This window comes from Canis aureus, chromosome 20, assembly GCF_053574225.1.
Source record: "Canis aureus isolate CA01 chromosome 20, VMU_Caureus_v.1.0, whole genome shotgun sequence".
In the NCBI taxonomy this organism is placed as follows: domain Eukaryota; kingdom Metazoa; phylum Chordata; class Mammalia; order Carnivora; family Canidae; genus Canis; species Canis aureus.
This window is the reverse complement of record NC_135630.1, coordinates 37048967-37063994: the sequence shown is the minus strand read 5'-3', so window position 1 is coordinate 37063994 and position 15028 is coordinate 37048967. Positions and strand designations below refer to the sequence as shown.

Sequence of the window (15028 nt, the reverse complement as noted above, 5' to 3'; positions counted from 1 at the left end):
CAGTTCAGGTCATGATCTCAGGGTCTCGGGATCAAGCCTCACATTGGACTCCCTACTCAGCGGGAAGTCTGTTTCTCCCTCTCTCCACCCCCTGTTTGTGCTCTCTCATTCTCTCTCTCTCTGCCTCAGATAAATAAATAACATATTGAATAAAAAAAAAAAAAAGATTTGGACTGGTACTTCAGGAAGTTGACAAATAGCTATTTCTGAAGCACTGCACTAGGAATCCAGGGCTTTGGGGCCCAGTGTCAGCTTTAGGGCCTTGCAGTCTAGTGGGAGAGTTATGAACTTGAGAAGGTAACAGACTAGGTGTCACCTGGGTACCACAGGGCTGACAGAAGTGTGTGGTGGGGTGAAGACTCCTAAGGATGGAGAATCAGGAGGAGTTTCCTGTGAAACTTGGTTCATTCACTCATTCAACAAGTGTTTATTGGGCTGGGAACATAGTAACAGGCAGGTACCTTGCTTTTGTAAAACTGTATTTGAGCCTAGGGGAGGGAAGATGGCAAAACAGTGATTTAAGAGAGTAGGATTAAAAAAACTAAAAGAAGATCTGGACAAAGGGCTTTCCAGGCTGAGGAAATAGCAAACACCAAGGCCCTGAGGCAGCAGGAGCTCACTGTGGGATGGTGAGTGCCTGGGTCCTTTTCCTCCTTCAGGTCTTGGCTGCAACATCTTCTCACCAGAGAAGCCTTTTGTTCATCCCCTCTTAAATAGCATGACATGTTTTGCCTGCCTCCCTCATACCCTGCTTTATTTTTCTTGTTGGTATTCATGACATGACTTTATATTTTATATTCATTTTGTGTTTGCTTGTTTGCTGTCTCCAGCTAGAATGTAAACCCTGTGAGATCTGGGACTTTGTTCTGTTTATTCCTGTTTCTCAGGTGCCTAACACATTGCCTGGCACACAGTAAGTGCTTAGTGAATACTTAGATAGCCAAATGAAAGGCTCAAGTGGTTGAGCATAGAGAACAAAGGAGACAGTGGTACAAGATTTGGAGAAGTGCCTACATAGGAAGGAGGGTATGCCAAGTAAATATGAGGGAATTGTGTAGAGCCCCTACAGGGACCGTGTAAAGGCAAGATACAGGAGGGGCATAAGGAATTATCTAGAAGGCAAACCAAAGAGCCTTCAGTGGCAATCAGAGAGAACATTAGCCTGTCTTGTGTCTACTACTCTTTTCTTCCCTCTCTCTCGCTCCTTCCCTTTCTCCCTTTTATCTTTCTTCTCATGCTTGTTGAGCACTTACTATGTTCCAAGCCCTGTTGATACTAGAGATGCAAAAGAGGAATAAGGCATGGTGGGATATTGGACTTCAGAGGGAGCGGTGGTTCATCCCAAAGATTTGGAAGGAGAGATTCAAATGACACCAAAATGTTGGGAACTGGATTATTTGGACAGAAACTTGTATGTATGTTCCTAGCTTTCCTTGTTACAGCATTAACACTGACATCTGGGGGCACCTGGGTAGCTCGGTCGGTTAAGCATTCTGCCTTTGGGGCTCAGGTCATGATCCCAGGGTCCTGGGATCGAGCCCCATATCAGGCTTCCTGCTCAGTGGGGAATCTGCTGCTCTCTCTCTGTCTCCCTCTGCCCCACCCCACTGTTTGTTTTCTCCCCCCCCCCACAAATAAATAAATAAAATCTTAAAAAAAAAAAAAAAACACCAAACACCAACATCTGGTAATTGGCTTAAACATTATAGTTCTAGGAGCACGTATCTGACTCACACTAATGGATGTGTATTTATATAACTGACAGTCAAATAATTATTATAAATAATTAACACAGCAATTGGCAAATAAGATCAATGCAAACATGCAGAGGTTGATTCACATGGATTTAATGAAAAGACTATATATAAAGAAAATAGAAATACTTGTGCTTGCCACGGGAAGAACGTGTCTGTATGTGCATGTGTGAGCCTCTTTGACAGGGCTTCACAAGAGAAAGAATCCTGTTGTCTCATTTCTTTCCCCTCAGGAATAATCCCAGCTAATGGGAAGATGAACGTGACTGTCAAATTCACACCATTTCAGTATGGGATTGCACAGATAAAAATGCAGCTGTGGATCTCACAGTTCAACTCTCAGCCATATGAATGTGTCTTCACCGGAACGTGCCATCCCAACGTGGCTTTACCGTATGGCAGCTTTGGAATGTCTTTGTTTCTTCCTAAAACTTTGTTATAAAAAGAATCCAAATCTCTATTTCTTGCATTCTGTCTTTCTTATAACAGAATGCCATCAAAACTGTACTTAAAATGTTGAGCTTTCAGAAAATACTCTTTAAAATATAACAGTAATGCATAGAATAGCTCTAGGCTTGTCGCAGTCATTTCTGCCAAGAGGGGAAAAGATGATCAGGAAGAGGTGGATGGAGGGATACTTGCTTTCCTTGATTACTGCTACTGTGCTGGTCAACTTTTGACCATATGTATGTATTATATATATGTATGTTACATATATGTATATATATGACCATATGTATTGCACTCCTTCGATTTTATTTTTTAAAGATTTATTTATTCATTTGAGAAAGAGAGTGCATGTATGTACAAGTGGGAGAGCCTGAGGCAGAGGGAGAGGGAATCTTAAGCAGACTCCACACTGAGCACAAAGCCCGACAAGGGGCTTGATACCACGACCCTTGAATTACGACCTGAGCCGAAATCAAGTGCCAGACATTTAACTGACTGAACCACCCAGGCACCCCACTCTTTCAAATTTAAATCATAAGACAGGAAGAACATAACCATTTTTGAAATGCCAGTATAACACTATAATTAATTTTTTTAAAGATTTTATTCATTTATTCATGAGAGACACAGAGAGAGGCAGAGACACAAGCAGAGGGAGAAACAGGCTCCTCACAGGAAGCCCAATGCGGGACTTTATCCTGGACCCAGGGATCACGCCCTGAGCCAAGGCAGACACTCAACCACTGAGCTACCCAGGCGTCCCAACATTATAATTAATTGAGTACCTGTTGTGTGCGGTGTCCATTGCAAAGCCTCATGGGACGCAGTCCACATTCTGAAGATGCTTACAGCAGAGAAGCCAAAATAAGTCATGTTTAACAAGTGATTTCAGTGTAAGGCAAAAATGAAAACGTGCCACATGGGAGGTTTTGTTGGATTTTGGCAGAGAGGGGGTGTTGTTTTTTTAAGAATCATAAGCATTCAGGTCAGAGTAAAGGTGTGAAATGGGATTAAGTTTTATTTCATAACAAATTTTTTCTGAACTTCTACTTCCTTTTGAATGTGAGCTTGTATTTTTATATCCCAATGTACTTGGTCAAAATGATAAGCTTCTCCTAGTATGCATGATTTTTATAAAAGCTAAAGGAAAACTTGTCACAGTATAAATTCTAACCTTGGGAAATCCTTACAGATTTTTGAAAATGATAAATAGCTGGATATTGCTTCTCTCCCCTCACATATAGATACACATCACATTTTAACATCATTATGTGTATTAAAAGTAGAGTTACAGGGGCACCTGGGTGGCTCAGTAGTTAAGCATCTGCATTTGGCTCAGGTCTTGTCCTGGGGGCCTGGGATCGAGTCCCGCGTCAGGCTCCCCACAGGAAGCCTGCTTCTCCCTCTGCCTATGTCTCTGCCTTTCTGTGTGTCTCATGAATAAATAAAATCTTTTTAAAAAGTAGAGTAACATTCTTATATCAAAATATGAACTAACCTCATGATTTATTATATGTTTTTTAATTTAAATTCAATTTGCCAGCATATAGTATAACACCCAATGTTATTATATATTTATATTATGATTTTGTTTCTAAAAATTCAAAGCAGCCTAAATCAACTATAGGATGTTAGTGTGACCTGCTGAACCCAAATCCTGCAAGTAACCTTGGTAGATATAAACTAATTCTGGCAATAAACAAGCAGCATTGGATATAAATAAAAGACAGTAGTAATTTTTCTGGTATTAGATAACTGGCCAAGAAAATGCTATTTACCATGTCACATCATATGCTGCAATATACAAATGGCTTTCTTAAGGACATCACTTGAGTGGGATTTTTGCTTCCCACAGACATGTTCTTAAATATACGAGAGCGTTGCTGGTAGAAGCTGGAAGAAGCCCCCTGCAAATGCAGACATACACTATCTCTAAACTATTATGTTTTGGTCACCCAGCTGGAGTTCAGTTCATCTCATTTAGTGCAGTCTTAATGTTTGCAAGGACTACATCTCAAGACCTGCATGTCTCCCCAGACTGTGCATAGTACTGTAACATATGAATTGCACCACGAAGGAAAAAAATTATCCTAGCCACGGTGTTCTCTGAAAGTTTCACAGGTTGCTTTTTGTTGTTGTTTCAGAATATGGTGTGTGAGGGACCTACTCAAGTTCCATGAGTAACTCCTTATTACAATTTATCACTTTCTTAGACCCCTTCATTTCCATTATCAGCAATTAGATTCCTTAATCTAATTTTTAAAAATATTTTTATTTATTTATTTGAGAGAGATAGTGTGAGCGAGGGAAGGGGCAGAGGAAGAGGGACAAGCAGACTCCCCGCTGAGCAGGGAGCCCTATGTGGGGCTTGATCCCAGGACCCCGAGATCATGACCTGAGCTGAGGGCAGACCCTTAACCGACTAAGCCATGCAGGTGCCTAAGGAACTTAATTTTTTAACACCTTCAAAAAATTTTTGTAATTTCCCAATATTTATAGCAGAGGTGATGTAAGTAAGCTCTGATGAGGTGTGGATGCTGGGCCACAGCCACTTCCATAACCCAGTGTCTCTGCCCTGCACATCATAGCCTATTGGTCAGTATGTGTCTCATCAAAGGACACGTTCTCTCGGGCATTGAGCATTCAGGGTACTCTTACATAGGCGACCTTAAGTTTGAGATTGCTGGCATGTCTCCTATGTTGTGCAGTGGAGCCTGTTCAGTAGGTGCTCAGCGAATGTTCATTCATCAGAATGAATGAATGTTGGTGTATTCTTATTTCTGTAATATAATGGACATATGTAATCCTGCAAAACAAGTGTTCGCACATTCTCCTTTAAGAAAGTGCTTCATGGGGATCCCTGGGTGGCGCAGCGGTTTGGCGCCTGCCTTTGGCCCAGGGCGCGATCCTGGAGACCCGGGATCGAATCCCACTTCGGGCTCCCAGTGCATGGAGCCTGCTTTTCCCTCTGCCTGTGTCTCTGCCTCTCTCTCTCTCTCTGTGACTATCATAAATAAATAAAAACTAAAAAAAAAAAAAAGTGCTTCATGGCATTGAACATGATGTAGTTCTACTACAGCTCATAATAAATAACTCCAGGAATTTCTCTAGGCATGGTAGTAGCACTGTCTATACCTCCATATGTCCAAAGTCAGTTTTCATTAATCTGCACCACTTTTTAAAAAGATCTTACTATAAACAGTGGGCATAATCATGCTTTTACTAGGAGCATAAATCATTATAAGATTTTTTCAATGTAGTAGATTTAGCTATTGAAAACCAACAGCCTAGAAATGAATAACACTAGACCAGGAGAGCATTTTTCAGCATGTCACATTGTCCACTTGTTATGTTCTTTGAGAAGGTGAGGAATAGCAGCCGCTGGTACACTATTTTGACATAGAGGATTACACTCTGGTATAGACATTACATTGATTTTAGTAGACCACTGTTTTAGCACACAGATTTATTTTTCATTTAGATATAGTCATTAACAGACCGAAAGTTATGATATTATCAGAAGGAACATAAAAATAGGAACCTTGTGGGACACCTGCCTGGCTCATTCAGTAGAGCATGCGAATCTTGATCTCAGGATTGTAAATTCGAGCCCCATGTTAGGTGCAGAGATTGCTTAAAAATAAAAAGCCTTAAAAAATAGGAACCTTGAGTTATTGGAACATATAGTAATTTAATACCTATTTTAAACTATAGATTAGAAGAATTTGAAAGATTAAATGCTCTTTCTAAAAGAGTGGACGTTCCTCCAGAAAAGGCGATGACACAGATACATTTTCAGCGAATGCCACAAAAACTAAAGCCTCCAAAGATTAAGGTAACCTGGGCATTATTCTCAGCATGATGGAAGGAAGAATAGAGAAGCAAAATAATGAATTTTCCCTCCTGATTTTGGTCTCAGGAAATTGACTATCAGAACCTGAGATTTCCAGTAGATTTATCGAATCCATTTGCTGTCGCAACTGTTTTAAACCAAGAACCAGGAAAATTGAAGATTAAAGAATTAAGAGAAGGTAACTAGTTGATCCATTATAAATCAGCCGCTGGCAGAACAGGAAAGAATTATTGCTTGTCACATTTACTATTTATGAACAACAACAGCAAAACTGAGTTAGACTGCTGTTATGTTTTGCCATTAGAAATGTGTTTTTCTCTCAGCAAATGATTCTGATTTGATTACTAGTATAATCATTGTTTGCTCCTGCCCTCAGTCTTGGACCAAGGCCACGAGATTTCAAAAACAAGACAGATGAAGGAAGCACTCTTTGAACAGAAAGTCAGACACGACACTTATGAAGAGATTGAAAATCACCTTAAGTGGTAAATATTGAGCAATTATTTATACCAAGGGACAGTACAGTGTTTTTAGTAATGGCTTGTTATACATGAGACATGATGAAACATAATAGCTTTTTATGCCCTTTGAAAAGTTTGATTATTCCCTCTCCTCCAATGGACCTTAGAAGTTTCCATTGGGCATAAATCACTGTGACCAAGCTATGTTCTTGCCTAAGTGACACCAGACAGTCGCATAACCAGAGTGAACTGTGGGAGACACCAGGACACTGCTCCCTGCTGGCCACTGCCACCAGCACCCCGTCTCTCCCCAGGTGCCCCAAATCCTGCCCCAGCCCCCTGTGCCCTGGGCTGTGTGCCCCCACTGTCTCTGGGGAGCCCAGCGGTGCAGGCTGGGGTGGGCGAGGCTCCCGGGGGATGTTCCAAAACTCAGCCGTGAGACCTCTCTGTCTTGTGTTCCTGCAGTCAAAAGGCAGCCCTATCCACAGTGTCCTACTGGATCATACCAGATGCATCCACACACAGAGATTTCACTGAAGTAAACTTTAGAAACTCGTGAGCTGAAAAAGAGACTCTTAGAAGGAGTCTTTGAGAGGCCCCTTGCCCATGCCCCACCTCTACATTTCTGCACAGAAAGAATATGCACTGACCTCCCAGGCCTTCACAGGTGTCCCCCAGCCACCCTGCTAGCACAGGACAGTGGCCTTTGTTCCTCATAGAAGTACCTTCTCCTTCCGCAACAGCCTCTATTCATGGTCTGGCCCTGGGTAAATGGGAAGTATCCCAAGTAACTGCAGATCATTTCTTAAAATACTCTTTCCCTATTATTAAAAAAAAAAAAAAATGGCCACAATGTCATTGTAGGAAACCTGAAAAAAATATTTTTAAGTGGAGATAAGGGAAAAAAAATCTGCTGTAACGCAATGACCACTTTAACACTGGTGTATTTCCTTCCTCCTGTGCTTCTTTGTAACACACCTGAAATCACAGCCTAAATTCAGTTTTGATTGCTGGGTTATTCACTGAATATTTTCTCCCCCGACTTTTTTTTGTTGAAAACTTTTTAAACCTGCCAGTAACACCCATATACACTTACAGAGGTTCACCAGTTGTTGACATTATGCCAAATATACTTCCCCTGTCTACACACACACACACACACACACAAATGCACACTTCACACACACCTGCTTTTGAAGCATTTGAAAGTAAGTTGCTGACATCATGAAGCTTCGCTCTTAGACACATTAGCACGTACTCCTAAGACTAGGACATGCTCCAATATTACCATAATCACTGCTAAGAAATCGAGTGTTGATGCCATGACATTATAATCACCAGCCTATATGCAGATTTACCTGATTGTCTCAATAATGCCCTTTCTATCTGTACTTTTGGCTGGTTTGTTTTTGGAGAAGAATCCAGCATCCAAACAAAGGTCAGACAATTTGTATTTAGCTTCCAAGTCTCTCTAGTTTGCTTCGGTCAAACAGTTCTCCAGACAACTTCTCCCCTTTTAAAACCATAGCTACTATTTATTTTGAACATGTGCCAGGCTTCATGATTGATATATTATATATTAGAGTTGTCTAAACTGTGGCCAAATTCACCAAGCACAAAATTCACCATGTTAACCGTTTTAGAGTGTACAATGCAGAAGTTATTCACAGGATTGTGCAACCATTGCCACCACTCGACTCTCAAACATTTGCATTACTCCAGAAGGAAACCCCACATCCATTAAAGTCACTCCCAGTTCCTCTCTCCCCTCTCAGCCCTTGATGACTGCCAATCTGATTTATATCTCCATAGATTTGCCTATGCCAGACATTTCAAATAAATGGAATCATATATACCTAGGAGGCCTTTTTGTAACTGGCTTCTTTAATGTGATATGAAGGTTTATCTACATCATAGCATCTATCAAGACTTCATTCCTTTTTATGACCGCATACTATTCCATTGCACGGCCATATTACATTTTGTTTACCCATTTATCAGTTGATGGACATTTGGGTGGTTTTCACTTTGTGACTAGTATGAATAATGCTGCTGTGAACATTTACATACAAGTTCCTGTGTGAACATATCTTTTCAGTTCTCTGGCGTATATACCTAGGAGAGGAATTTCTTGGTCATATGGTAACTATATGTTTAACTTTTTAAGAAACTACCAGACTGTTTTCCACTGCGGCTGCACCCTTTTATGTTCCCATCAGCAATGTACAAGGGTTCCAATTTGCCCACATCCTTGGCAAGGCCTGTTTTTTTCCTTCACTCTTATCATCATCATCACCATCCTAGTGGGTGTAATGTAGCACATCAGTCATTGTGGTTTTGAGTTGCATTTCCCTAATGACTAGTGATGTTGATAATCCAGATTTTTTTAACTTATACATATTTAGTATGCATGGCTAGAAGAGAAGCTTCCTTTTGTAGAACAGTCTTCATGTCAGTTATGCTGCTGTAGTCTCTACATCTTCTCTGCCCCATGGCCCTCCTCCAGAATCTCAGCACCCTTCCTCAGCACCCTTTGTGGAGAATCAACAAGATACTCCATCTCCAAATTGACCATGGTATTCTTACGGGTTCTGGAAGCTGGAAGTTTTTTTTTTTTTTCTCTCCAGGCAGGTGCACCTTGGTAAAGATCATATGTCTTTTAAATTTAGAAAAGACCTCACTGAACAACGGCAAAGAGAAAACGCCAAATATAAGGTCAGAATCACTGCCAATTCAATGATATTGATTGCACTAAATAGTTTGAATTCCTGCTATATGCAACATGCCACATCAGAAGAAAGAAAACATAGTTCGGTTGGGAGGGAAGGAGGCTGATGACAATTGTTAACTGTAAATCAAGGCTGGCTGTAGATGTCACAAGAGACCTGTACTAAGTATTGTGGGGTGTCAAAAGCCAGAGAAGAGAGAGAGCTCATCTGAGTGGAAAACTTCCTGGAAGACATGGTATGATTTTGAAAGGTAGTAAAAGGACAAAGGCATTCAATTCAGAGGGAGGGGAATGCCTCAAATTCAGGCTGGAATTTTGGCCATGATGTACACCTATCCCATGATCTGCAGGGCATGAAAGTAAGAGAGACCCAAAGACAGTGACCAGGAGTGATGCCAGAGCCAGACAAAAGTTCTAAGTCAGAGACACACAAGAGGGCTGAGCAAGGGGTTGGAAACTGATTGAGGGGAAGGGACCATGGCAGGGTTCCCAAGGCAGTAACTGTGGGCTCAGAGAGGGGAGGGTGGAGATGGTAATGGTAGGTAGAGTGGTGCCACACTCCCAACCTCACCACGGTGTGAGAGACCTTGTTCCCTGAGGGCAGGTGGCAGGGGACACTGGGGACAGGCCCATAGTCACTGGAGCACAGGACACACATGGGCCAGAGGAGATAGGGCTTGGCTTGGGCTTCCTGTCTCAGGGGTTTAGCCTTTGTAGAACTTGCAGGGTAGGACTTGCAGAATCATCCCATATCATATTAGTCCGCTCGGGCAGCCATAACAAAGTGTACCATAGACTGGGTGGTGTAAACAACAGAAATATATTTTCTTACCACTCTAAAAGCTTAAGATCAAGGTGCTGATAGAGTTGGTTCCTTCCAAGAGGTATAAGGGACTGATCTGTCTTCTTGTAGACCAAATCTGACTTGTAGACCATCTTTTCCCTGTGCCTTCACATTGTCTTTTCCAAATTTCCACTTATAAATTATAGGACACCAGTCACATTGGAAGAGGGTCCACCCTATGACCTCCTTTTAACTTGATTACATTTTCGAAAACTATTTTCAAAGATGTGACTAGGAGTTAAGATTTCAACATATGAATTTCAGAGGGACATAATTCAACCATAATACACATATTTAAGCTTGAGAGTGTAAGCTGTGTGTAAGCTACAAACAGAGGCGGCATTGGGTAGGAGAGATTGGGGGAAAATAGGGATCTTGTTGGATATGAATATATTTCTCATATAGAATACCCTTTTCTTCCCAAATTTTTTCTTTTAAAAAAAAATATTTGTTTATTTGAGAAGAAAAGAGTACAAGAGCCGGGGGCAGAAGCAGAGGGAGAAGGAAACTCCCTGCTGAGCAGGGAGCCCAGTGCAGGGCTCAATCCCAGGACCCTGATATCCTGACCTGAGCTAATGGCTGAAGGCACACGCTTAACGGACTGAGCCATCCAGATGCCCCCTCAAGATTTTCTTTCTGAGTCCAAATCAGATATTTGAATAAATTTATCTTGCATTTCTTTATTTTTTGTAAGAGACAAAAGAAAGAATATAGGATGATTACATTAGTATATCTTAGCATTTAGGGAAGGCACCTGTTAGATTGGCATTTAAATTTAGTTTGATTGTAGTGCCATTTCCTGGCATTTGACTTTTTAAAACAAAATATTAAGTCTTCTGTCTACCCCACAATGGGATGATATTTTCTAGCTGTTTTAAAGATGAAGGTGACACAAACGTGGGACGACCAGGTCAATGTGACAGTGAAGGCTGGAATTGCCAGCATTTGGTCGACAGGCAAACCCAACTGTGTGTTTATTTCGCAAGTGTATTTAATGAGGGGTCTTTGTCTGTAAGACTCTGTGCTAGTGAATAAGCCACCATCCCTGCCCTCAAGAAGCCACAGTCCAGAAGGGGCACAGAAACATTAAGAGACAATTTAAAATGTGCCAAGTGCAGTGACTGAGGAGTAAAGAAAGGGAGAGGATAGGATGATTCCTAGGTGTCCAGCTTGGGTCCATGCTGGTGATTTTAAATGAGATTCCTAATATCAAAGAAGGGGGGGGGCACCTGGGTGGCTCAGTTTGTTAAGCCTCTACCTTCTGCTCAGGTCATGATCCCAGAGTCCTTGGATAGAGCCCCACATCGGGTTCCCTGCTCAGCAGGGCGTCTGCTTCTCCCTCTGCTCCTTCTCCCACTTGTGCTCTCTCTCTTGCTCTGCTCTCTCTCTCTCTCTCTCAAATAAATAAATACAATCTTAAAAACAAGACAGGGGAAGACGAAAAGTTCAATGTGGGACATATTACATCTGGGGGGACTGGAGGGCATCCAGGTGGCAGCCACAGGATCAAGTCTACCTCAGCAGAGACATAGACAGTAGACCACAAAACAGTGCCATGACCTGGGGAAAGTGAATGCCACAAGGAGGGGTTGCTGAAGGTGGGAAAGCCAGAGAACTTCATGATTTGAGGGGAGAGCAGCAGACAATGAAGGAGACAGGAGAGAAATGGTCAGAGGAGGGGGTGTCAGGAGAACTGGATGACACTGAAAAAGCAGATGGGGAAAGATCCAGGATGGCAAGGCCTGAGAAGCACATGATGTGTTTGGCCTCTTGAAAGCCCTTGTTTGCCTTGGCAATACCAATCCTGGGAAACAGGGGAAGGTAAAAAGCCAAACTGCCATGGCTCGGAATGCATGGAAGTGAATAGATGGTTTCTTGAGAAGTTGAGATGACTGGGGGTGAAGAGTCAGGACATGGACCATTAGAGGGAGCTGAGGTGTCAAGGAGGGGGTTTCTAAGTTGGAAAACTTGAGAATATTTGTATGCTGAGGGCAAAGAGCAATCACAGAGGAAAAGGCTAAAGAAGTTTGGGAGTAGGCCGTGGTTGGAGAGAAAGGTTGACACTGACCAGGAGAAGGGACCATGGTATAGTCAGATTTGCATGCAGAGAGGGAGCTGTTGAAGGCTGCATGTGGCCTTGTCCTTCTGGGTGGCCCAGGAAGCCAACCCAGCTGCAGAGATAGCCAGGAGCAGGGGCTGGAGAGAGGCCTGCAGAGAGGAGTGAGCATTTGCAGAGGTGCCCACGGGAAGCAGGAAAGGACGAGCCCCAGTGCAGATGGATAGCAAGTGTTACAGAGACTGTATTCTGTGTGCCTGGGAGATTTCATCAGGCATCTGAATCCTGGCAGGTGACCCAGTGGCAAGGAACACCTGGAGGCCCAGGGCATGTGGAAGAAGTGGCAGGTGTGGGCGTTACAGTGGGATGATGGGCTTTCACTCAGGAGATGACCAGTGATGGTAAATTCTAGAACATTCATCATAAATAAATAGAGCCTTGATAAAGATATAAGACCTCCCCCACCCTCCTCTCTCTTCTAGTTAACTACCTTGCCAATCCCTTTTTTTTTAACTGTTTTGTTAGAGACAGAGGATTTAAGTATTTTGTTGTAATGATTTTTTAAGATTTTATTTATTTATTCATGAGAGACACAGAGAGAGAGAGAGAGAGGCAGAGACATAGGCAGAGAGAGAAGCAGGCTCCCTGCAGGGAGCCCAATGTGGGACTCGATCCCTTGACTCCAGGATCACGCCCTGGGCCAAAGGCAGATGCTCAATGGCTCAGCCACCCGGACGTCCCCCAATCCCTTTTCTAAGTTGTTTAATTTTCAGTGGTGGTGGATGTCTGAGTCTCTCCCCACAAAATCTACACTTTGAGGCAAAAGTCCACGGTCTCAGACTCAACTCCCTGAAGTGTGCTAATCAGACCTAGACAGCTCACCACCTGGTGACCATAATAGAACTCTCTTCTCTTGTTAATGTACTGACCAGAATAGATTTCTTCCAGTTAAGTGTTTTAAAAATGGACCATGAACAGCATACATACAAGCCAAGCTATATTTAGAAGTAATTTAACAAACAAGTAATAAAAACCACAGGTTAAAAACAAACCAAGCTATTGCAGCATATAGGGTCCCCTTTTCCATGGAGGCAGGTGTACGTAGACACCAATCCAAGCCCAGCCAGCCAGCCTGGAGGGGAGTGTCCCATGGCTCGTGGCTCTGGGGGAATAGGAGAGAGCTGGGGGGTAGGAGAGGAGGCACGGGGAAGCCAGAGGTGGGGAAGGGGAGCAGCCTATGAGAGGACACTTACTCCAGAGAAGGGGCAGACCCTGATCCAGCTACATCACCCAGGAGAGGGCAGGAATTACGCGCCTTTGTTAAACCCCATCCTGGGATAATCAGCTCTGAAGAGCTTGAAACTTTACTGAGAAGTTTCTTTTAAATGAAATCAATCCACTCCCATGGTTACTCAGTTTCTTAAAATCTTTTCTGTGAATTTTTAATGGCTTGGAAATGATTTCTAGAGCCACTGTCCCCTGGTTATGAAAATAAAGTGCTGAATCCATGTGTCTGCAACAATCCCCTATATATAAACAGTGAATTTAATTACAGAGGTCACTTTAACCTTGTCACCCACTCCCAACCAGACCTCATGGGTGGATGTGACCAATCCTTTAATGGGTTTCTATCAGTTTTAAAGAGATAAACAGTTGTGTGTATTTGTATGCAATTTTAATATTTTCAATGATTAAAAACCCCAGCTAGATAGGGGAGATCCTGTTTTGGATGAGGAATTTCAGCGCCTCACGACGGAAGTCCACCACAAACGTGTTGTTCACAACCTAGAAGAAGTAAGTAACTTTCCTTTATTTGGGAGCTAATTATTGGCAACCCTTTATGTGCTTATTTTTAAAACACTAAACAATTTTATAGACATGCTTTTACCAAGAGATGTTTACTAAGTTTTAATTTGCATTTACATTTTCATTTGTATTTTCAGAATGTTTTTTACTATATATTTGCAAGTGAGGCATCAAAAGTCATTATTAATGTTTCCCCTGAAATCAATAGCATTAAATTCTTTGGCTTCTCCTTTCCACCTGTATACTTTCTCCTTCTTGGTCTCCTTGTTTTCCTTTGCTCTCCAAGCCTCTGTCTGCAGGTCCTCCTGGTGGGTCCTTGGGCCTCTGTTCCTCGTCCCCTGGCTTGGAGGGCAGGATATACAACAGGAAGCCAGAAGCAGAGACCTAGCTCTCCTACAGATTTGGGACCTGGGAAAAACCCAGTGTCCCAAACATAAAATGGGAACAGTGGCCCCTTCATCAGAGTTCTCTATCATGTGATAATATCTGGTTAAAACCCCAATCATTAATTGTAACAGTGACAAAATTCTTCCTGATGTCCCCCTGACCCCATCATTCTCAATTTTCATCTCTGGGATAGTCACATCTGAATTTTTTTTACCTCTTTTCTTCTCTCCCACGTTTAATCTGGCCACAAAGTCTTGCCTGTAGCTATTGCACAAAGCCACACCTGAGTTCAGCCTTCATGTCTTGCCCTCAACTAATCGGACAGATTGTTTATTCATGTATCTGCCCCTTCTCCCTCTCCCCTGTAGCCCACTGCATGTGCCAATGTGAGATTAATTCCTTTTTTTTTAAGGTTATTTATTTATTTATTAGAGAGAGAGTGTGTGCACATGAGCAGAGGAAGAGGGATAGAGAGAGAATCTCCAGCAGACTCCCCACTGAGTGTGGAGCCTGATGCATGCAGGGCTCAATCCCACAACCCCAATGATTATGACCTAAACTGAAATCAAGAGTTGGATGCTCAGCAATGGAGCCACCCAAGCATCTCAAAAGACTAATTTGCTTTTTTTTTTTTTTTTAAGATTTTATTTATTTATTTTGAGAGAAAGCAAGAGACAGGGCACAAGCAG

The 15028-nt window shown here is 42.4% G+C and overlaps 1 protein-coding gene across 9 annotated transcripts in view; it reads left to right on the top strand.

The window, feature by feature from the left end:
• The window catches only part of CFAP221 (cilia and flagella associated protein 221), a 100149-nt gene that overhangs the window by 45790 nt on the left and 39331 nt on the right, over nt 1–15028 (top strand). For all 9 annotated transcript variants that reach the window (XR_013359079.1, XM_077861393.1, XM_077861387.1 and 6 more), the window contains 6 exons: nt 1988–2147; nt 5919–6039; nt 6124–6235; nt 6434–6542; nt 9146–9233; nt 13851–13940. Coding sequence is in view for 8 of the 9 variants with exons in the window: in XM_077861393.1 (XP_077717519.1) it covers nt 1988–2147; nt 5919–6039; nt 6124–6235; nt 6434–6542; nt 9146–9233; nt 13851–13940 (680 nt within the window). In the remaining variant the exon portion in view is untranslated. The remainder of the gene's footprint in view (nt 1–1987; nt 2148–5918; nt 6040–6123; nt 6236–6433; nt 6543–9145; nt 9234–13850; nt 13941–15028) is intronic.